The following is a 23,776-nucleotide window of genomic DNA, read 5'->3' as shown; positions in this document are numbered from 1 at the left end:
TGCTGCCAGTAATTGTAGTGCCAGCTGGGAAATTATTGAGAGGAAATTCTCTCTAATTTTTATTATGTCAAACTTGGAATAAGAAAATGAAGGGAGAAATAAATATGAGGGAAAATAACATGAATAACATAATGGCGCATTTTTCTTCTGCTTTCTCATGGTTTGTGTTGAAGCTAGTATGAGGTCATTTCTTACTCCAAGTGAAATTAGGTGCTACATTTTTGAACTTTCTGTCCATTTTCCATGCTTGTAGTGTCATAGAATTTTCTTGCTGGACCAGAAACAGAGCTGTCCAGTGCAGCTCATTACTTTGCATTTCGGGGACAGAGGTCTACATTATGTCATAGACCAGTGTTGTCCACACTACACTGTAATAGGCTGTCTGTTGGGAATTTTTGCTTTGTTGATTTTTTTTCCAAAAAAGATTTTGATGTATGTATCTCAAACCTCATGTTAGTTTTAGCATATTAGATTGTGATTACAAATGTGACTGAAGTTTTACTTGTCTTATATCTTGATTTATTTAGATTTGAATTTATCAGATACTCCAAAATCTACTGAAATGTCTTTTAGAATTTTATTTCTGAATGTACTTTAAAGCTTATGTACTTTAAGCTATCTTAAGGATGAAAGATTTCCTACAGCTTGAAAGTAACAAAAACAATAAAAAAATAATATAAATTAAATCTGAAATCAGCAAGCATCAGTGGGTCAAAAATCTTCAAGTCCCTTTTAGGCCACTTTTTTTTTTTTTCAAGCAATATTCAATTACACAAAATTTCATTTTGGATGAATTGGAGTTTGGCACATATAATGAAGAGGAAGTATGGTAGGAATGTTCATTACTAATTTCAGGATATCTGGTTAACTTGTATTTTGGAAAATTACTTTGTCCTACATTAATTGCAAATATTTCAGTCAGCAAAATAATTTAGATGCCACAGACAGACTTTTTGAAGGTAAATGTCCAAAGAGTTATGAAGATCTCAAATAATTTCTTAGCTTTGCCATAAAGTCCACTTTATTTAGACCAGGTACAATTTACAACTCAAAACGGTTGTAAATGATCTTTGACATGCTGTAAGGCAGAGTAGTAAAAGTGACAGTCACAATGTTTCATTAAGATGAGTCTGCTTGTATGGATAGAGAGTAACCATAAAACCTCATTCCAGAGGGACAGCACTAGTTGGGGCATGAATGGGGTGGTGATGGTGGAATCTGAGGACAAAGACTTCTAGCCCTTGCCACCTTGGTCCTTCCATTCTTACTTGGTCCTCGTGGTACATTTCCAGAGTCCTGATATGATGATGGGCGTTAGTCTCTCCCTTCAGGTGTTCTTGTTGTGACTGAAAATAATTTCACGGTGAGGGAAGTTGTGATATCAGAGGTTTTAAGTGCCAGGTTTGAAATGGGAACCCATTAAGGACAATATACTTTAACACACGGGTTGCAAAATTATCAGCCATTATGTGACAAGAGATCTGTTTGGTCTGAAAATTAAGATCAAATTTTTGTACTAGAGCGAAACAGTGTGGTATTTGGGTCTATTTTAATGGTATCATGGCTAAGTATGCAGGAATTTCCACATCTTGCCCTGTCAGAAATTCCCACCCCACTTATTGACAGAGTTCCCCAGTTCTGTACTGGTAAAAACCAGAATGCGAATCAAAGTGCAGTTTTATTTATAGCCAGACAAGCAAATAAGCAAACAATCTAAATGAGAAGAGTGTCGGGGGTGTATGGTGGAAATAGTGATCTAGAAGATGATGAATTTTGCTTCATGAAAAGGAAGTGAAGAGTGTTGCACACCTTTCCTCAAAAGATTAAACCCAGTCAGCATCTCAGGTGGGAAGCCTGAGAAGGAGCTGCATGAAACCATGCCTTCGAATACCTAATAAATCACACCAGACATCACAGCCCAATTAATGCTGAAGGCAACTGGTGTGTGCTTGGAGGGAAACGAGGGCAGGCAGCAGCCAAGGTGTGGGAAGAGGGGTTGAGATTGCCCATCCATTTACACTTATTTATTCATTCAACAAACACTGAGCGTGTCTGCAAAGATCCTATTGTGCTCGGTGCTGGGGTTGCTGCATTGACCAAGACAGATGAGGTCACTCTTCCATGGAACTTACTATACTCTTTTAGAGGTGGGGAGGCAGAGAGATCATTCACAACACGCCTCCCCTGAGATTAGTAAACAAGAATATATGAGTTAGTGACAAGTGCTGTGATGAAGACAAACATGACAAGGTGAAACAGGTGTCCAGTGAGCTGCTAAAGGAGGTCAGGAGAGGCCTCTCCGCATTAGCGGCATTTCAACAGAGACCTGGTGCTCAGCCTGGTGGGCTCAAGTGACCTTTCTCCCTGTCTTCTGAATGAAGACTGAAAGCGGTGACACCATCCCCCCGGACATGGTGTAGCTCAAACACAGAAGAGATGTGAGAGAGACTGGCATCCTCATTCCATCTTCCTACTCCCATCTGACGCCAAGTATCTATCACAAATGATAAAATAGTTCTTCCTCCGAACCCATTGTATCCCTGGATTAAGTCTAGAATTAGGGACTGTCTCTAGTTCCAGGCTCTAAACCTAATTCTCGCCATGTAGAAAGCAAGAATGTTGTTCAGTGGAGTAGAACACTTGTCTTCCAAGAGACTGATCATGATTAATTAGATAATATCAGAACCCAGAGCCATTGCTCATGGCTGTTTGCTACAAACCTACTTAATAATCCGTGGACATTTTATTTTTTAATTGTTTTATCATTTTTTATTTTTTCAGAGAGAGAGAGCAAGGAGGGGCAGAGGGAGAAGGAGAGAGAGCCCTCGACACAGGGCTTGATCTCACAACCTGAGATCATGACCTGAGCTGAAACTGAGTTGGATACTTAACCAACTGAGCCACAGAGATGCCCCTAATCCATGGGCATTTTAAAGAGGAAGTCAGAGAAAAGGTGACATATCTCACTCCACATTCATTTTGGAATCCTGACTAAATAAGTAAATCTCTCTCTCTCTCTCACACACACACACACACACACGGACCATATTTACCTCCTCTTCCATTGATGGCAAAGGTACATCATGATTTCTCATTATTGAAATTATTCAGATCTTTATGGAACAGAGGGTGGTGGAAATGGCTCACACCAGAGGGCAGCATGATAATAACGGTAGCTGCCATTTATTGCCTTATCTTATGCCTATAATCATGCCTCCTGCTTTATATACATTATGTCATTTAATCCTGGTCACTCTTTTCATATGAGGAAACAAGATCGGGAGGATAAATAGTTTGTCCAAAGCTCCTGTCTGTGTATAATTTTGTCATTGTACATCTAGATTTGGTAAGCTCCATGTACTAAGAACATGTTTTAGTGTTAGATTTATGTTTGGATATACATCTATGAACTGTTTTCTCTTCTGTTACTGGCATATTTCTTCAAGAGTCATCAAATGGAAAAAAATAGTCAAAGGTTTTCAGAAGGAGATTATACTGACACATTAGCATATAGAGGAACAAAGAGTGTGTTTTTATATTTATTTATTTTAAAATATTTTATCTATTTGTCAGAGAGGAAGAGCAAGAGAGTGCACAAGCAGGGGGAGTGGCAGGCAGGAGGAGAAGCAGGCCCTCTGCTGAACAGGGAGCCCAATGTGGGACTCGATCCCAGGACCCTGGGAACATGACCTGAGCCAAAGGCAGAAGCAACTGGCTGAGCCACCCAGGTACCCCAAAGAGTGTGTTTTTAAATCAGATTTTCCCCTCCATTGTGACAAGTGGCAATTGGCATTTATAGTTAGCTTCTGTAGAAGTTTAGTTAGCTTCTCATTCATGTTTCTAGCTGATCAAGTAAAACTGCATTTTTTTAACAATTCACCTGAACACCTCAGAGGCCTTGATCAGAGGCCTTTTCATATAGGAAAACCTGGCTTTCAGTTTATTCCACCTGGAAACCATCCTTTTTGACAAAGGCAATTAGGGAGTAAGTGGAAATTTGAAGCTTTAGCTTCCACAGTCCAGGGCAGGCCTCGATAAGAGACTCATCTTGGGTCTCCTCTGTTCACCTACCTTGCAGAGACATGATCTCAGTGTTCATAACACTTTCTACTAGCTCAGCTCCTCTAACGTGAATTAAAATTGTGCTTTGATTATTGTTGGAACACTGGCTAGACCATGGCTGACAGTGAGTAGGGGTGGATTATTTATCTGATTAATTTAAATCTCAGTCTGTGTCTTCTGGAGTCATGTGTCAGAGGAGATGCCCTTGTCAGAGAATTTTCTAGTTGACTCAAGGTCCTCCTAAGGGCATCTAGTCTGCTAGCTCTCCATCTTGACCATAAGTGGATTGCAGCATTCTATTCCAAATTTCTGCCAGTGTGTCTTGTCTCTCAGGAACCTGGATCACCCAAGCCATGGGCAACCCTTAATCATTCCACAACTATTGTTTAAAAACCCAGAGTTGCCTTGGTTTGTGCCATGGAAGCACTGCCTCTTGGGATAGATGCAGGGAAATAGTAACCTCAGTGTTATGGAGAGGACCCCATTGCTCCTTTGTGTATTCACACTTAATAAAAGGCACATTTATTGTAAAGAGCCTGTCTACAATTCCATGGAATTCTGTCAGTTAATGATTGTGTCCCTTATAAAGGAGGGTGTATTTTAAAATTCACTTAATGTAGACCTTCCTGATTAAGACTTTATTAAAATTCACACAGGGATAGGAACTAAGTAAATTTTAAAGAAGGCATTTGCTGAAAAATTCACAGGATAAATGTAACCTAAAAAGAATATTAGAACTGCCTGAGAAAAATGCCTTTTCTGAGAAGCCCAACTCTTAACTAAAATAGATATGCTAATCCCAATACTTTTCTCTATTGATTTGAGCAGCATTCTTGAGGAATTCCATTAAGCTGCATTTTGTTGGTTGAATCTGAGTCATGCAAATAATAAAAATAACCTTTAAAAAAATACCCTATAATTAGAATGGTCACCAATTCAAACTGATCTTTCTTATAAGTGGTGTGAATTAGTAGGGCTTTTATAGTATTCCCAGTCACTGTCAATTTAATGCAAAATGATGTAAAATTACCTAGCATAGTCCTTTAGTGATACCACTGAGAATATTAGATCAATGGGAAAGAAAATTCTGCTTCAGGAGTTTGCATTCTTCTTCTCTGGTATATTATGGGAACTCTAGTTTTACTTTTTTTTTTTTTTTTAATTGATGACTTGTTGCCTTGCCTTTTCATCATTGAGGAAAATGAAACATAGACAAACATGGAACTCCAGTGCAGCTCTGAAACGGAATAAGGTAGCAACCTATTATTAAATGTAGAGCAGACTAAACACTTTTTAAAAGAAGAATCAGGTTTCAGGCTTTAGCTTTGTGCTTGTCATTTAGACTTTGGAATAATCAGACTTGCTGGGGCTGCAGCACTTGACACTAGGCAGACTAAGGACTGATGGAAAACTTAGTGAGTGTGTTTTTTTTTTCCCCCTCTAATAGCTGTAGCCACATACGTGTAGTCCTTCCCAGATGTAGTGGGGTGCGGGATTTCCTGTTGCATAGCAGGTGGGTGAATTTCTAAATCATCATGTCAAGCTTGTGGCACTCTTTCGGGTAGATGAACAAGTAGGGTCTCTTCATGGCAGGAATCCTCTACCTAGCTATTTACAGAGGCAGCAGCAGTCTGTGAAAAGGTGCTCCTTTTTCAAGGTACAGACTCACCATTCCAGGAAGGAAGCTGGATATTGAAATATGACAACCTTTGCAAGGGATTTTTAAAAAATCTTGCTACCAGTCTTGTCCGAGCAGTAGAAGAATCCCACATATAAGACAGGTAAAGGTGGCTAAGCTGCCTTACTTGCATGGGTCCCAGCTGTCTGGGTGTCCTGAGAAGCTGCTGTGCTCTTTGCAAACTCCCCGCGAGAAAGCAGCCCGCAGGTTTTTTTGCAGGGCCAATTCTGATTTGCGGAGGTAATGGCAACAAAGTACTTTCAACTTAAAGCCCAAACTCAAAAGTTATAAACTTTGAGTTTAGCTTGAGATTTGGGGTTCTTTGTTTCTCGCATTCAGATGGTCCTCACGCAAGTGGAAATACTGACAGAAAGGTGAGCAGAAGTCCTCCAACGAGCATCTGGGCTCTGAGTTCCCATTGCAGCCAGTTCCTGTAAGTCCTTGGATGGGGCCTGTTACTACTGAACACAACTTAGACATTATCCAACAGCGGAGCACCAGCCCCTGTTACTCACCATACAGAAATGGCTGTGGCCGTGGCTGGTGCTTGCCCTTGGTTCTAAAGAAGGTGAGGTTTATCAGAATTTTAATTTATGGCCATGGATATTACTCACCTACTTCAGGTCTAATTTCAGCTGGAATATTTATTTGACAAAGCATCCGTGTGGCTGAGAAACTGACTCTTTTTTATTTAAGCTGCTGATAGATTTAACTGTCCCCTTTTTGAAGATTGGCTCATTTCCTGGCTTACTTGGAACTGGTACCATGTGGGATCAAAGACAGCTAGAGACCTTGTATTAATTCTATAAATGTTAAAATAAAAGTTAAGCTTCATTTTCTGGTTCCTGTTGTAACTGGAAAGAATAGCTCATTCACAAGAAGAAAATAAATTAAAAATTAAGAACAGTGTGCCTTATCTCTTCCAAATGTGGATATAGATATGTTTTGCTTTCCCCTTGTTATATCATACAGCAAAGAAAGTTGTATTTAGTAACAACGCTGTGGCCTCCATCTGGGTCTTCTGCTCTAGGGATAGGAGGGAACCAACTCTCTTTAGGGCCTATGGCTCCTGTTGCTTCAGGGATAATTTTGCTGAGAGAAGACAGAAGACATTTCTCAACTTCCCTGGGGCTTGGCCTCCAAATGCGTCTGAATTCAATCTGATGGCCATCTCATGAACTCATCTCAGAGTTCAGGAATCCTATGGACCCCACTAGGATGACTGTGCTCTCTACCTGGAATCATGGCCCTCAACCTGTAAATCTTCAATAGAGAAATACAGAGGAACAGAAGAAAAATTAAAACCCGGCAAACTAAATCCCTACTGATGACCAATGGTCTAATATGGCAGTTCTGTCCTGGGTTGTTTTCTCAGGTTTTTTACTCATAAAGTGACCTGTGAGATAGTAGAACGTCTGTAGGATTGTAACATACTTCTATTATAGGGGGGATACAAATGATTCCAAGATATTTTAAAAGAGCCAGGGAGGGTCAGGATTGTCAATTACTGATACAGTTATGTGACTCAGTTTCTAAATGGGGCCTGGGGAGAATTTTAGTTTCCTCCTAAGTAAAGGGGGTAAAAAGATTTCTTACCAAATGTGGTTGGTATGAAAATTAATGAGATGATGGATCATACACAGCACTTGGCATTATGCCTGACATGGAATAAGCACCCAGTCAATGGAAGAATATGTACACACACACACATGTACACACATACACACACAAATGCACACACATCCCTTTATTTCCACTCTCAGGTCTTGTCTGTTTACACATGCTGTTCAGGAAACTTCTTTATCTGTCCATCTGGGCTTTATCTCTGGCCCAATTTCTAATGTCTAACCAGCTGTTCCAGATGTTCCCATTAAGCTTCCTTTAAGCGGTCATGTTTCTTTGACCTACAGTGATTTTTAAAAAAAATTTAATATTATTTTTTCAGTGTTCCAAGATTTGTTGTTTGTGCATCACACCCAGTGCTCAATGCAATACGTGCTCTCCTTAATACCCACCAGCAGTCTCACCTAGCCCCCCCATGCCCCTCCCCTTGACCTACATACAGTGATTTTTGAAGAGAACCCATCACAGTGGTGATTTTAGTATTCATAGAACCATGTACCTTTAGAATTTTATTTGAAAGATGAGGAATATGAGGTCCAGAGAAAGTAGGTAATTTTCCCCAAATCACATAGTTTTCAAGTCTAGATTTCTGGGTTGTCAGCATTGTCTTTTCCTTCAGACCCAGAGGAGAGTCTGGGCAAAGCACAGGATTTAGATTGAGAAGGGGTTATGTCTGAAGGTGAAAGAGGACTTAACAGTGATAAAACGTTTTCGAATTGTGACCTTCTCTCCATTTCTAAAATAATACGTGCCTACTTACCTCGTCAGATTTTGTGAGATCTAGACTCTAGACAGGCTGGGTGAAAATATTTGTAAACTGCAAAATGCTTGTAAATGCTAATTTTATCTTTTATAAGTACATAACACACTATATATACGCATGTGTATAAATACATATATGTGTTATATGTATATTGGAGCATAGGTATATATGTGTGAGTCTTAATAAATTAATGTGCTAAAAAACCCTTTTCAATCAAACCCAGCTTTTGCATGGCTTTTATCTGTAATGTCTGATTTATGACCATCTGTGGTAGGCTCTCTGTATATTGAGTAAGAGAGCTCAGTATCTTGGAGTTCGGGCTAAGAATGGGAAAGAATGCAGAAGGGGATTTTTGCTGCTTTGAAATTCAAGTCGACCAGCTGGGTGCTTAACAGGTAGAAAAGCCATAGGGAATCAGAAGACCTTACTTAGAAGGGCTGACTGTATGAGCTATCAAGCTATTTTGAGCTTCATGAATATTAAGCAATTTCTTTGAATCTCAATGGATAATTTACTGGGATTAACTGCTCTCTGTATGAATTAGGAAAGTAAATACGATTCTAGTTCCTCGCATATGGGAATGTATAAAGAGCATGCAGAAATGGCACATTCGTTTCAACTAAAGGACACTCTTCAGTTGCCTAGAAGTGACGTGTTCAAGAGCTATGAAGAAAGAGATTTGGGGACTGAGTATGGCTCAAGGTGGACAAGTGCCATCATCAGTCTCACAGTGTGTGTGCTGTTGCCTTAGGTGGGAATAATACATGTGCGTATTGGAAATGGTACCAGGGCTTTGGTTATAATCCTGGTGTCATCACATCTACCTGGGAGACCTTGAATGAGACCCTGAATCACACAGGACTTCCATTTTCCTCATTTGCAAAATGATTGGCATGGCCATCTGCTGTTTCTGAGACAAGGACAGCATACAGTGTTATTCAGGAGAGAGAACCGTCTTTAGTGATTAAAAGGTGTAATTCTACTTCATTTACCTGACAGTGTCTTGTGAGATCTAGATTATAGAGAACGTGTGTGAAACCGTTGTGTAAATTGCAATATTTATGTGGCAAAGGCCACATAAATATTAATTCACCCCCCTGGGGCTAATAATACATTATATGTTTATAAAAAATAAAAAATTAAAAAAATATTAAGCCACCAATAGCAGCTTCAGATCCTCCATTTTCCTAAGTATTAGGTTGGCTAGACAGTCAAGAATATGAAAGAAATTCTATTCCTTTTAAAGAGTTTTCTCAGAACATTCCTTTGGCTATAGCAAAGGAAAATAAAATTAATAATTATATTTTTAATGGATGAAAGCTGAATGTGTTTGACTTGGAAACTTTCATCATCCTCTGTGACTTTCAAAATGAGAGAGAGAATTGCTGTATTTTCCTTTTCCATTAAGAGAAAGGAATTAATGTGCTTGTTTGTTTCTTTTTGTTTTGATATAAACATTTACAAAACCTTTTTTTTTTTTTAACTCCCAGCCCCCTGAAATCAAGCTTAACATTGGCCCAGCAGATTTTTTTGGCCTGATTTTTGCTAAATCATGTTTTTTTTCCATTTTTGGAAAAAAAAGTTATTCCACACATTGCGACGTGTATTCAAGTGATAGGAACCCCAGAAAGTTGATGGTGGGCTCTCTGGCGGTTGTCTGGCAGTTTGGAAAACCCTCACATATGCAGCTTGCTACACGTTGTATTCCTCCTATGAGATTTGTGGTTTTATTTTCTTCCATATTGTCATCTTATTTAAAAGGGTGGAAGATTAAGGATGATGGTTGGCATCTTAATTAAGGTCAGGGGAGGGGATTTGTCAATTGAGCTCATGCTTGCTCCTGGCTTTTGAGGAAAAGAACCCACGTATGATCACTCGATCTCTGTTTTCAGATCAGACTCCGACTCCAACGAGATTCCTGAAGAACTGCGAGGAAGTGGGGCTCTTCAATGAGCTGGACTGCTCCCTAGAACATGAGTTCAGGAAGGCTCAGGAGGAGGAGAGCAGCAAGCGGGTAAGTTGGCTTGAATGGACACCTTGGCAGGTGCTTCCCCTAACCCCCTTGAGAATCTTCTGTGTGGAAACAGACGGCACTGCAGATCGGTGCGAATGTCGCCCTAAAACAGTATTTTATCCATTTGCATGTATTTGTCTATTTCTTTTTTTAAAGATGAATCCCTGATTCTCCATCATGGGAGAAACAGACATCTGAAATAGGAAATTCAAGCAAAAAAAAAAAAAAATACCTAATTCTTGATCTTGAGGTGGATAAGCACACAGACTCTGTATTCAAAACTAGTTGTTTTACTTTGTTAAATATTTCATAGGAAGCCTTACATGGGTGTTACACACAGAAGACAAGAGGCAAAAAATAATTGTAGCAGTAAGAGACGAGGTTTCGTCTGATTTTTGTCCCAGGTTCTCACTGTCCGATTTCCATATCTTTCCGGTAGACCTCCACCAGTTTCAGTTACGTCCCAGTCATATTATTGAACGTCTGTTATTATTGAGACAAATGGTTTAAATATATGTGGATTATTTGTTCTTACAAATGTAGAAAACCCACTTTATGCATGCCTCCAGAATATATTCAATTTCTTTTAATGTTGTGCTTGCATTTTAAAATCACTTTGCAAGATTAAGGAAAGGAAACGGGGTCACAAGTAAATGTGATAATGAAGCTCGTTAGCATTTTTTCCATTGTTACCGTAGAGCATTATTGAATGCCCACAATGTACCAAAGAACAAATTAGACACATTCCATGAACAGAGACTTAAAATGCGGAAGTGGGTTGAAAGGAAGGGCTGGTTAGGTTGTAATGGACTCTGAAGGTCCAGCTGTTCCATCCGGAGAAGATATTTTAAAAGGCTCTGATATTTCAAAACCTTCGAATTCTCCTCTATGTGAAATTATAATAATCCCCCTCCACCAGATTTTTCATGTCACATTCCCACATTAAAACAGTCAAGGGCTTGCCCGGAGTCTGGGCTGATTTCTGAAAAATCATGATAATTGGTGGAGGATACAGAGAGATATAATTTATACAGCCACTTCCCCCACTCCTCAAGTGACATGAAAGGCTCCCCCTGCCCTTTTTAAATGAATACTTTTTTTAGCACTTACTTGCCAGGCACTGTTCTGAGCACTTAAAACTTTAACTTAAAAAAAAAAAAAAAAAAAAAGGAGGGGCGCCTGGGTGGCTCAGTGGGTTAAAGCCTCTACCTTCAGCTCAGGCCGTGACCCCAGGGTCCTGGGATCAAGCCCCACATCAGGCTCTGCTCAGCAGGGAGTGGGCTTCCCTTCCTCTCTTTCTGTCTGACTCTCTGCCTACTTGTTATCTCTTGTCTGTCAAATAAATAAATAAATAATCTTAAAAAAAAGAAGGCATACATTCTGTATTTCACTGCAGTAGAAACGTATTTTTAAAAATGAAAATTACAAAGACAAAGAAGAACCAAAACGTCTAGTAAATTTTCTGTTTGAGTTCTACATTTAGTTCTGGTAGATGTGGTGTATGAAAAAAAAACTGAGGGATTAAGTACATTCATTCTCTCAAGATAGTCAAGGTTGGCTTCTTAGATTAAACTGAACTGCAGGGAAGGTATATGCTTGTTCCTACTGGTTTATACTGTCTTCATTTCTGAGAGAATGGTTTTAACCAAAGTGTGTGTCCTTGATTTTCCTACATTTACCAAGGACAGCTTTAGGAAGCCCACGGTAGGGGCGTGGTTTTAGAGTTCTCCTTTACGTAGTACTCATGATCTCCTATATGAAGCCCCATGGGAGGAAATTCTTGCAGATCTGAATTCCAGGAAATCGTTTACTTCCCCTAAGGAACTGAAATATTTTCTCTGTGTGGACATGAGACTCATGTAACTGGTTCTGTTTCTCTTTTCACTTTGAATGCTCAGTTAACAGAAAGCCGAGTTTACTGCTTAACTTTGAGAACTTTTTAGAACACTGTGATGAACATATTTTACTTCCCTTCAGACTAGACTTTCAGTTCTAGTTTATATTTCCTCTGGTCCTGATTTTTTAAATTTAAAAAACATTTTTATGCTATACATTTTTTTTCTGAATTGCTTTTGAGTCCTTGTGGGTTGAGAAAGAGTATAAATAAACTTTATAAATTAAAATAATCAGGCAAGCTACATAGAGAAAAAAGACAATTACAGTTGTAGAAATACATATTTTAAATACGTATTAAAAATATTCTTTAAAAAGTGTCTTTTGAAAGTTGCTTTTATTTTTTAATTTAAATTTTAGTTAACACACAGGGCAACATTGGTTTATGAAGTATAATTCAGTGATTTATAATTTACATGCAATACCCAGTGCTCATTACAAGTGCCCTTCTTAATACCCATCACCCACCTGGCTCATCCCCCACCACCTCCCTCCATCAACCCTCAGTTTGTTCTTCATCCTTAAGAGTCTCTTACAGTTTGTTTTCCTCTCTCCCTTTCTTCTTTTCCCCCTTTCCATAAGTTCATCTCTTTTCTTTCTAAAATTCCACATATAAAAGATCATATGGTATTTGTCTTTCTATGATTTATTTCACTTAGCATAATATACTCTAGCTCTATCCATGTCATTGCAAATGGCAAGATTTCATTCTTTTTGATGGCTGAGTAACACACACACACACACACACATCACATCATCTTTATTCATTCATTAGTCGATAGACATTTGGGCTCTCTCCATAGTTTGGCTGTTGTTGATAATGCTGCCATAAACATCAAGGAGCATGTACCCCTTTGAATCTGCATTTTTGTATCCTTTGGGTAAATATCCCATAGCACAATTGCTGGATCGAAGGGTAGTTCTATTTTTAAGTTTTAGGAACTGCCATATTTTTCTCCAGAGTGGCTACACCAGTTTGCATTCCCATCAACAGTGCAAGAAGGTTCCCCTTTCTCCACATCCTCGCCAACACGTTGTTTCTTGTGTTGTTAATTTTAGCCTGAATGTTGCTTTTAACCATATGCTGGTTTTGTGACGGGTATTCAGATGGGGAATTCTATAGCAGCTTCCCCGTGGTTTTTGGGTTAGGTGTCTCAAGAGATCACCTTCTCAAAACCCAACTTTACTTGCACACACTGAGAAGTGGACAGCATTGAGGCTGTTGAGGTATCTTCTTCCCTTGCATCTTTTAAACCAGCAGCCAAATCAGACTTTGGTGGCTGTAACTTCTTGAGACCTAATGCACAATGACTTATCCAGCAGTCAAAACGTCTGTGTTGGTGGCTTCTGCCTAGCATTTCTTTGGAAGCCACAAATGGGTAAAGGAAAGGTGGGAGATACTCCCCAATCTACCATCATACTTTTATCTAAACTTCTGACCACATTTCTCTAACTACCAACATCGTGGCACACTGCCACCCCCTGCTCCTGCTTCATTTAGTCATCCTCTACTTGAAAAGTAGGAATAAAAGCTCTCTACTCAGTGCATGCCTTAATATTATTGAATGCTGTCTCCTTCCTTCCTTTTGCTCTGCATTCAGATAATTATTTTTAATTCTACATCTCCAACTTTCTTCTAATTTCTTTTCCTCTGAGTCTAATTATTTTATTAAAAAATTGTGGAAAAATTGTGCTAGTCCTTCCCTCCACCTTTAACTTTCTAGCTGCAGCTTGGTCTAGAAAATTCTATTCAGGAGCAAAGAGAGAATTGATCCTCACTTAGCTCTCTTGGCTGTCCATTGGGGAAAATTCTGTTCTGTGGATGATCTCTAATCCTGACACCCCCAGCTCCTGCTTCATTTATTCATCCCCTGCTTGAAAAGTGGGAATACAAGCTCTTTATTCAGTATATCCCAGTGTATGTATAGAATGAGGACAGCTAGATGCTGGTCATGACAATGGAAAAAGCTTTGATATCTGTATTTATATTACATATAGAAGGCAACATATTCCGCAGTTACCTCAATCTTCCACAGAAGTATAATAAGCTCATGGTTTTAAAACTCTTTAATAGAGATTTTTTTTGAAGGGGCGGGGGGTGGGAGGTTGGGGGAGCCAGGTGGTGGGTATTAAGTAGGGCACATATTGCATGGAACACTGGGTGTGGTGCAAAAACAATGAATACTGTTACACTGAAAAGAAAAAAAAAAAGAGATGTTTTTTTCCCTTGGAAAAGCATCCATCACTGACAAGTATCACAAATCTCAGTTTGCCTATGGCTTAGAAGTCAGGCTAGTCCACGTCCTGAAATAGGTGAGAAACTTGTGGTCATCATTTATTCATTCAGTAAATATTTCTGAGTGCTCATCACATGCCAGGCACTGTCCGAGCCATTGAAGAATACATTGTGGACTAAAGCTCGTTAAAAACAAAACCTTGCCTTCAGGTAGGTTACGTCTCGTGCGCAAGACAAACAATAAGCAAGCAAAAACCATAAGATGAATAACATGTCAGAAGGTGATGCGTGTTCTAGCAGGGAAGGGGCAGAGGCAATGCTGGGGATGCCCAGGGAGGGCGCTGGCGGTAAGTGGACAGGCAGCAGAGGCCAGAAGCAGGAGAGCAGAGCTCTGCGTCAGAGCAGGTGTGTGTCGGGAAGAAGAGTGTTCTAAGTGCAGAGAGTAAAAAATGCAAAGTCCTAAAGCTAGAGGATGCTCTGTGGGTCCGAGGAATCACAAAGAGGGGGTATGTAATAATGTGGAAGAGTGGGCACGGGAGGGCAGAGTCCGGAAGTGAGATGGGGAACCATAAACAGTTTCAAGCAGAGGAGGGATAGAATCTGACTTATATATTAGAAAGTTCACTTCAGCTGCTGAGTTGAAAGTCACTTGTTGGGGGACAGTAGCAGAGAGAGAGAGAGACCAGTTCCGGAGGCTGATGGAAGAATCTCGATTGAAGATGATGGCAGATTGGTCCAAGGTGGACATGGAGGAGGGGGTGGTTGGTTGCATTCTGGGTCTTTTCTGAAGATAAAGGCAGCAGGATTTTCTGATGAATTAGATCTGGGGAGTGATAGAAAGGATGAAATCAGGAGTGGACCCAGTGTTTGGCCTAAGCAACTAGGAGGATGGAGCTGCCTGTGGGAGGCGCAGGTTGGAGGGAAAAACCATGGAGACTGTTTCTTGACTTATATCCATTGAGTGGGCACATGGATATAGTGGTCTGTAAATCAGGAAGAAGTGACCCATCTGGAGATATAAATTTGGGGGTCACAGGCTTGTAGGTGATGTTTAAATATATGAGACTTGATGGAATCACCTGGGTCCGGAATGAATGAAGATGATATTGAAAAGAGGTCTGAGCATGGAGCTTGGCAGACCCCTCCAGAACCTCCAAGACAAGAGTATTCAATTCTCCTTAGTGACCAGAGATGACACAGAAGGCCCTGAGGTGTGAAGAATCAAATCAAGTGTGGCGAGGCTGGTAGTAATCCTCAGCGGAACCCAGTACCCAGCAGTCAGCTTGCTGACTTCACGTTCCACGCACGTCAGAGGAAACAACAGAAACAAAACCAAAAAGATTTTTGAAAAGAAAAAGCAAGAGGAAGGTGTCCAGGAAGTAGAATAGAGCTTCATCATATGATGGCAGTGGTGTGGGAGTGTGTGTGTATGTGTGTGTGTGTGTGCATGCACGCGTGTGCATCCGTGTGTGTGTCTGTGTGTGTGTGTGTCTGTGTAAGAAAGGAAGGGCAGTCAAGAGGACTAGAAATGAACCCCTTTGTCTTGCTGAGAGAAATATAATGTTACAGCCTAACGTGGTTAAGGACCCTGAAGATGAAAAGCATGGTGTGGAAGTGCTGAGTGCTACCATTCTCCCATAGGACCTAAATTTGACTCATTATGCTGATGGAGCAATAGCAAATGAGGACATTTCCATGCTCTAGAATTCCTACCCAAATGATGAAAAGTGCAATGTATTCCCAGAGAGTACTGACTGTTGAACGCAAGGGAGCAAGGGACAAGCTATAATCTTAAGATCTTGGATCCCAGCTCAGTAGGAGTCAGGGAACAGGGCATGGCCAGGTCAGCCTCAGCTCAGAAACGTAGGCTGCTCAATCTGATTAAATTCTGTACCTGGAAATCGTGTTACCTGACACCACCAGTGACTCGGGGAGAGAGGGTACAGAGAGGAAGGCCTTCTGCCTTCATACACAGTCTAGCTCAATCAGTCCCTAGCTGGCACGCCTGCCCTCTGGGGAAGGCATGAGCAACGCTGAATGGGAAAGAAAAGATAGAAAAGATAGAGAGTGGAGCAAACTCACAACAGCTGCTCTGTTAGCCTGTTGCTTCTACAGCATTGGCGTAAAACAGTCCATCCCTCTTGCAGAAGTCTGGAGAAGAAGACTCTCCGAAACCTAAAAACTTCGTTTTATTCTGGTTTTGAAAATGTCATCATGTTGCTAAATCCTGGGAGATGAAACAAACTGGTTTTGATCTTGGCATGTTTTGTTTTGTTTTTAATCAGCATGACTGAAAGGAAACACCCACTAGCAATGCTAGAAGAGATAACAATCTTATTTCTTCCCCCTGGAAAACCTAACCTTTATCTTACAAGGTTTATTTTTGTCCTCCCATCTCAGGACATGCCAAATGTAACCCCCCCCCCCCCCCCGATTTTCCGATTTTTCCTTCTAGGTTTACACTATGCCCTCAGCTTGAGTGGACTTTGATACTGGAAGATAAGTTGGCTTGGTCTTTGCATCCCACTCAGGGGAATGATTAAACCAGTGGAAAAGACCAGAAGCTATTTCATGTGTTCTAGCTCCTAGAATTTAGGATTAATGTGTTACCATAGGTTATTTAGAGTCGGCATCCGTTGCCGTGTGTGTCAGCAAATCAAGATGTGATCTGAGGCTCTGCCTCAATTTTAAAATGGAGTGGGAAATAAAAACTTACAGGGTTTTTGGGGGGGTGAGGCGCCTGGTTGTTTTTGTTGGTTAAGCAGCTGGTTCTTGGGTTCGGCTAAGGTCATGATCTCAGGGTGCTGGGATTGAGCCCCACGTCAGGCTCTGTGCTCAGAGGGGAGTCTGCTTGAGATTCTCTCTTTCCCTCTGCCCCTCCCCCTGCTCACCTTCTCTCTCTCTCTCTAATAGTAAATAAATAATTCTTTTTTAAAAGATTGGTAGGTGCTTTATTAAAAAAATTTTTTTTTTTTTTTTTTTTTGTGGAAACTCAGGATATCCTCCAAGTGGCAAATGCACAGCCTTGCAGAGATTGAGTTCCTGGTATCAAGTGTATTTGATGTGGATGATGAGGGCGGGCCCACGGTTTGGAGGAATACTGACCTAGAGGGGTACCAGGGGTTTGGTCATCTCTTCCCTTGGAGAATTTATATATTTGGATAATTTAGACTCAAATGGATGAGTCCTCACAACCTAACTTTCACACTGAGGAGAAAAAATGCGTTATCTCTTAAAGCTGAGGATCTAATCTCTAAAGCTGAATTATTTGGCAGTTCATGGCTCTGCCTCTAGCCCGTGTTCTAATCAGAATTAAAAGGGGTGATGGCAGTGCAGAAATTACAGATAAATGTCTCAGCCTGTGAGGAGCAGGTTTTATTGTGCTCTGAGTTCAGTATGAAGCATTTAAGGTTTTTTTTTTTCCATAGGTCTTATTGATACTTGTTGTCGCATGGCATGTGTGCCGGCAAGAGAGAGGTCTTTGCCTGATGTCTTTTGGAGAACCGGTCACAAGGCTTCCAGAGGCTAAAGCTAGAACGAGAGAGGGTTTGGACTCATTCTGTGCTGTGATGGGGGGTCTCCTATGAGGTACTCGGGTTTCCACTCGAAGCTACAAGGTGGAAGAGATTGGGAGGCTCAGACGCTGAGAACAGGAAACAGGAAGATAGGTGGAACTTTAAGACAGAATAGGAAGGTCACCGTTTAAGATAGAACAGGAAGGTTACTGGAGAGAACTGGGCATTGATTTTGAAAACTGCTACTTGTGTTGGGAATATCATGGAATAAAATAGTATTTTCTTGCACCAGGATTTCCTGTTCAGTTGTGACAGGCTACAGTAATGATCAAAAAGTACTTATATATTCATAAAGTATATTCAGGCCCACGTATGACATATTGGGCGTGTTATTCATGATCATCTGATTTCGGTCCCCTTAATTCATGGGGATTAATTATGGGTGATTATACCAGTACTGTGTTCCCCATTGAAGTGCAGAGGGATGAACTATCAAGAGAGACAGAGTGTTGCTAGGCCCCCACGGTGGAGAGCTGGCTGAAGAGCTTCTCTCCCACCTCCCTGTTTTGTCTCTGCCTCCTTGTCTACTGGCTGCATCCACTCCTAGGTGGTTTCTGTTTATACCTTCTCTTCAGAAAACTCATAAATTCTGACTTCTTAACAGCCCCTCCTGACAATTCCTTCAACTATACATCTAGTCTTCAGACTTGAATATTAGCCTCTCATCTCCAGCTGGTACCCACATTCCCATCTAATACACCTCTGCTCCTCTCAACTGCCCCCAAACTGCTCAGAGCTTCCCTGAGCCAAGCTGCCACCCAGTCAGTCAGAGGCATGTTTCCCCTACCACAGGAGTCAGCTCTGCCTTCCCAGCCTCCTCTGCCCCCTTTACTGGGTTCCAGCACCTTTCTAAGCAAAGGGACCTCCTTTCTTTATTTTCCCTTTCTGTCCCCTCAAGTCTAGACCATCATCACTTCCTCCTGGGTCATTGCTGTGAATTCCAAGAAACTTTTTGACCACTAACCTAACTTCAGTGAAATACCTAGCATTAAGTCTTGAGACATTGAATGCATTTCTTTAAATACGTGAAAACTGACCAAAATTGTTCTTGCTGCTCTTTTGCTTCTGACCTGTGGTTAAGTCCAAAGTTCCTCCAGATATTGCCGTTGTTAAGAGGGAGAGGGGTTGGTGTGGGAGGTCAGAGGCATAGGAAGGAGTGCATTGCGAGCTGTTAAACATAGTCCTGATTCTGTGACCTCTTGTGCATGGAATGCATCTAAAAGGACCAAAGCAGGGATGGGGAAACTCTGAAGGGATGATGAAAAGAGGACACCAAAAATAGCCTGAAACACAGGAGAGCCCCAAAGGTCCTCAGGCACAACCATCAGCCCAGACTCGGCCATGAGGCTGACTTGTTCGCCCTGCCTTCCCATCAGGCAGCCTTCCTGTAGCTGAAAATTAGCCCAATTGAATTATTTGGCTGGGAGGCCTCTCCCTAAAACGATTATGAAGCTCAGCTTTAAGGGCCCAGAAAAGGACAGCTTTTCCCAGCAGGAGACTTTCTCAACAGGGTGAATTTTCTGTTCCAGGTTGGGTTGGGTTCTCAGCGAGTTTAAAAATCACTCGTTACCTGTCAAGCCCAGCAGAATCACAACAGTGACTAGATGCCCTCCTCTGAAGGCATCTGTTTCCAGCTCTGAGTAATTCAGGCCTCGCCACTCGCCATACAGGCCTGGAGGAGGCGGGTGTGTACCTGGGCACTGAGGTTGGGGGGGGGGGCTCTCTGCATCTGCAAAGGAAGCTCACACTGTCCTCTGGGAGGCCCTGCATGAATGCTCCCAAAGGCAGGAAGGAAAACAGAGCTGTTTGCAGGGCCGGATTAAAACAAAATGACTTAAAGATGAAGCTTCCGTTTTAGGCAGAAAACAGCACTCACATTTGGAAAATTGGCCCACATGTTAGACTCCGTGTGCATCTGTAGCTATGAATGACCTACCTGGGCCCCTCGCAGAAATGTAAGAAAAAAAAAACTGACATTGTAAAAAGAGAATAGGAAAATAACATAATGGTTACAAGCGTCTGTGCCTCCATCGTCTCATAAATCCAGGTGAACATTAAGTACGGTCCGGAGCAGATATGGGAGTGATTTACTCTGGAAACCCTGCTTCGGCATGCGTGTGTTGTTAAGTTATTTCCATATTGATAAGGCTGAGGCCAGGAAGTGGCATTCCGAGCATTCCTCCTGTCCATATTTCCAGCATGTTGGCTGTCAACTCAAGCCTGTGGTGCAATTACTGATTTTAGCCTCAGAACCCCCTAAAAGAACATTTCCTTTGTTCTTTACCCAACTATCACCAAAGCCCAAAGGCTTAGGACATAGTGGGGTCCCCCCTTCCTTGAATGACTTGTACCAAGTTCTTACATTGTTGGGAACTGGCTGTTGTGGTGACCCGGTGGGGCTCACCAGCTGGCTGGATCGTAGAGGCAGTCAGGCTTCTCTTCCGTAGGCACACACAACGTCACCTGCTTGCTCCTTGATATTTGGCTGGGTGATCTTCACACCCCAAATATGACGGGATATCAGCCGCCGTCTTTTCCAGAACATCGCAGGGCTTCACTTTGTTTTTTGCTTTCTGGGATATTTTTATATCCTATTTTTAGCTATTTTTAGCCTGTTTGAACCTGTGACTCTTCCGTGTGACGAGGCCCGTTGTCTCATTTGGCTCTAGAGTGAACTGGAATGCCGAGAGGCCTTACCCTCAGCATCTCCTCTGAGTACGAATTTTCTAACAAGATGCATGCACATTGGCAAAATCAGACTGTTGTGTACATCGAAGACATTTTGACCTTTGTCCTGAAGGCGAATGTGTGCTGTTTCATTTGACAACGTTGGAGCTAGAAGAAGGGATGGTCCCACCTGCAAGCTCTCCCTTCTTTGTCTGGCCCTGTGGGGGTGTCCCCAGTTCTCTCCGTGGAGTGGGGGTGAGCCCCACATTTTGAATTAGTGCGGCTGTAGTCACAGCGGTCCCTGGGATCTGAGTGATGTGCAGAGCATACCATCTGTTACATGAAAACTTAAGAAGTTGATCCCGCTGCTGCCTGAGCCCCGCCTGAGCTGGTGCCGGGCCCCGCCCTTTTCTGTGGCTTCATGTTTGGGTGGGGGCCTGATTTGGGCTCTGTAAGCAGTCAGGTCCCCCAGAGAAGAAAAGCAGTCGTGTTCTGTGTGGCTCTCGTGTGGAAGGACTGCAGGTGATATGCACTGGGCGTTGTGAGTGGCAGCTGCTCTTGGAGAACCTGTTCCCTTCCTGGCTTCTCCTGGTGTGATTTATCATGCACAGAGCACAGGAACTTTCCCAGAGGACTGACGAACGTGAGGCTTTTGCTGGATCTGTTGGCACGGGGCGGGGGGGGGCCCCCCAGGCAGAGCGCATGTGAGCCGCACCCTTCTAGCCCCACTTGATTGGTGCCCAAGAGGCAGAAGGGAGGAAGACAGCCCAGAATTCTGGTGGGCCCTTTTTGGTGTGCCAAAGTGTGGTGTGTAGGATGGGAGTCGTGTGCTGCTGGTCCACCTGAAAATGGCCTCCCAGCTCTTCCAGTGCTATTCCTAACAGCCCCGGCGTGGGTGGAGGAGAAGTAATGAATTCAGGACGGGGGCAAGAAACCCGACTCCGTTCCATCACTCTCTAAAAGTCATGCATGACTTCATTTTCTCGGTGCTAAACTGGGCCTTCTGACAACTTTGGAATTATACACACACACATAGTTCAAACACAAAGTCTGGAGAATTAAAAAAAAAAAGCTCATTTATATCACTAGAGCAGCTCACCTTGAACGTTCTTTCTGATGTTGATTAAAATAAGTGGTCAAAAAAGGGTCCTGGGGCCAGATACGCCTGGGCAACCCAGGCTTTGGGAATAATTCCTTGTCATTCTGATCAGGAGCTAGAAATGCCTACAGGGTCCAACAGTGGCTTTTACAGACATTTAATGTCCAAGTAGAGCTACCTGTGGCCCTCCAATTGTGAAGAGGGGGCCACTGCTTTGCCCACCAAGTGTGAACCTAAGAGCGAATCGACCATTCGTGGTGATGGATTTGTACAGATCCACACACACGCGCCCTCCCTTAGACCGCCCCTCTCCCCCCCCCCCCCCCCCCGTAAGCAGAGGTGCATATTGCCAGACAGCTGGCCAGGGCCAGGGGTGCAGGCTGGAATCGCAGGGGAGAGGAGCTGCTCTGACCCCATTAGCGCGGTTCTTCTAATGGAGGACTTACAGGCACAGGCTCTGGTTCCTGAGGCTGCACTTGATACAATGGGCCGGTGCCTCTTAACAGAAGAGCAGTCTGCTTACCGTCCAGCTGGGGGGACCGTCCAAACACCCTTCTCTTTTCTGAGATTTTATATTTTGCCCCGTGACACAATCTCACAATGCTACAGCAGGGCCTGCCTCAATCACATGGCAAAGAGGACTGAGAGCTCCCGTTTGTGCTGCAGTCACCCTGCGCATGGACACGTCGGGCGGTGGCACTTGGGAAGCTCAGAGGGAGAGAGGGGCAGATGTGGCTGTGTTCTGTGTGTGCGGGTCCATGCGAGCCGTGAATGGTGCTTTGTGTGCACGTGGGGAAAGGCTTGAAAGGGTCTTAGCCACTAAAACCCTTGACTTGGATGCTTTGTGGGATGGACTCACTGGCTTTTTATCAAAGAGCACATACCACTCCAGCAGAGCCATACCCCGTGAGCGTAAAATGGTTGACTCAGTGCAGCGTTCAAACATCCGTTCCTGACTTACGGCGCTCACGTGTTTTGACCCGGTTCCTCCTCCTTGTTTCGAAGTCACGGCTCTTACTCCCTCATCCCCCCTGCTCAGGGTGTCTGCGGAGACTTGTTCTTTCAAGTCTGCCGCCGAGACCATTTGACATATTAGCCAGCGGGAGAATGAGGTCGGAACCGAGACGACTAATATTTGCATTTGCCTTTCCTTGCCACACAAGAGAAGAAAGAGACCAAGTCTGATCTTTAAAGTGGTCCTCATTTTCTACAGTCCCCCTGGCAGAGGGGACCTGCCCCGAGTGCCAGATGCCTTTCCCAACAGCTGTTTGGTGATTCCGTGTCACCGGGCTCACTGCAAAATCAGGCATAGCCTTTTAATTACCTGTTCATGTTTTAGCCGTGCTGAGCTCCATGGCACAGAGAGCGGGGCTAAGCCTTCATTGTAATGGATTTTTAGTAAGACTATCTCTGAGATAAGAGTCCTAAATCTTGGCCGTCTCTCTGGAGCACACACTCTGTGATTGCACACCAATTCTTGGCTCCCCAGAGCCGTGTTGTGAATGGAGTGCGCCGCACAGGGCTGGGTAATAAGATACTGCAGATACATTTGAGAGCAAGGTGCACTTTCGCTTTATTTATGAAGATAGACATGCTGGTTGAGGGCTTAATCACAGCTGATAAATCACTTTAAGAAAGCCTATTAGAACCATATGCTGATTTTTGGCATTAATATAGTGTGTCTGTTTCCAGTCTAATAAGACAGGGTTTTCTCGCATGCTCTCTGTGTCTCTCTGGTGTGGACTATTTATCTGTTTAAGTGGTATCACTTGTGTGGGAGCATTTCTCTCTTTAAGAGCTACCATTAATAAAAGAAGGTGAAAGGAAAGGGGGAAGGAAAAATGAGTGAAGGCGCCCTTCACACAATGCCTGTGTGTGTGTGTGTGTGTGTGTGTGTGTGTGCATTGCATGTGTGTATGTGTATGGTATTACAAAGGAAAGAGTCCAAAAGCTGAGAACAGGAAACATCTCAATTAGAGTTTCGGAAGACCATGGGTTGGTCTTCACTTGGCATAAGGTAGTCATTTCAGCCCAGGTGGTTATAATACCGTAGGAAAAGATTATCTGAATATGGGTGTGTGTGCGCATGTGCGTGTGTGTGTGTGTGTGTGTGCACGCACACACTGACATTTTGGTTACCTCACTTTTCCCCAAGCTAGAAGAGGT

At 42.6% G+C, this 23,776-nt stretch overlaps 1 protein-coding gene across 4 annotated transcripts in view; it reads left to right on the top strand.

Moving 5' to 3' along the window:
* Positions 1–23,776, top strand: part of CREB5 (cAMP responsive element binding protein 5) — a 343,687-nt gene that overhangs the window by 7,074 nt on the left and 312,837 nt on the right. For all 4 annotated transcript variants that reach the window (XM_046021501.1, XM_046021499.1, XM_046021498.1 and 1 more), the window contains exon 3: positions 10,019–10,140. In XM_046021501.1, coding sequence (XP_045877457.1) covers positions 10,019–10,140 — 122 coding nt within the window. The remainder of the gene's footprint in view (positions 1–10,018; positions 10,141–23,776) is intronic.

This window comes from Meles meles, chromosome 10, assembly GCF_922984935.1.
Source record: "Meles meles chromosome 10, mMelMel3.1 paternal haplotype, whole genome shotgun sequence".
In the NCBI taxonomy this organism is placed as follows: domain Eukaryota; kingdom Metazoa; phylum Chordata; class Mammalia; order Carnivora; family Mustelidae; genus Meles; species Meles meles.
This window is presented reverse-complemented; position numbering and strand designations above follow the sequence as displayed.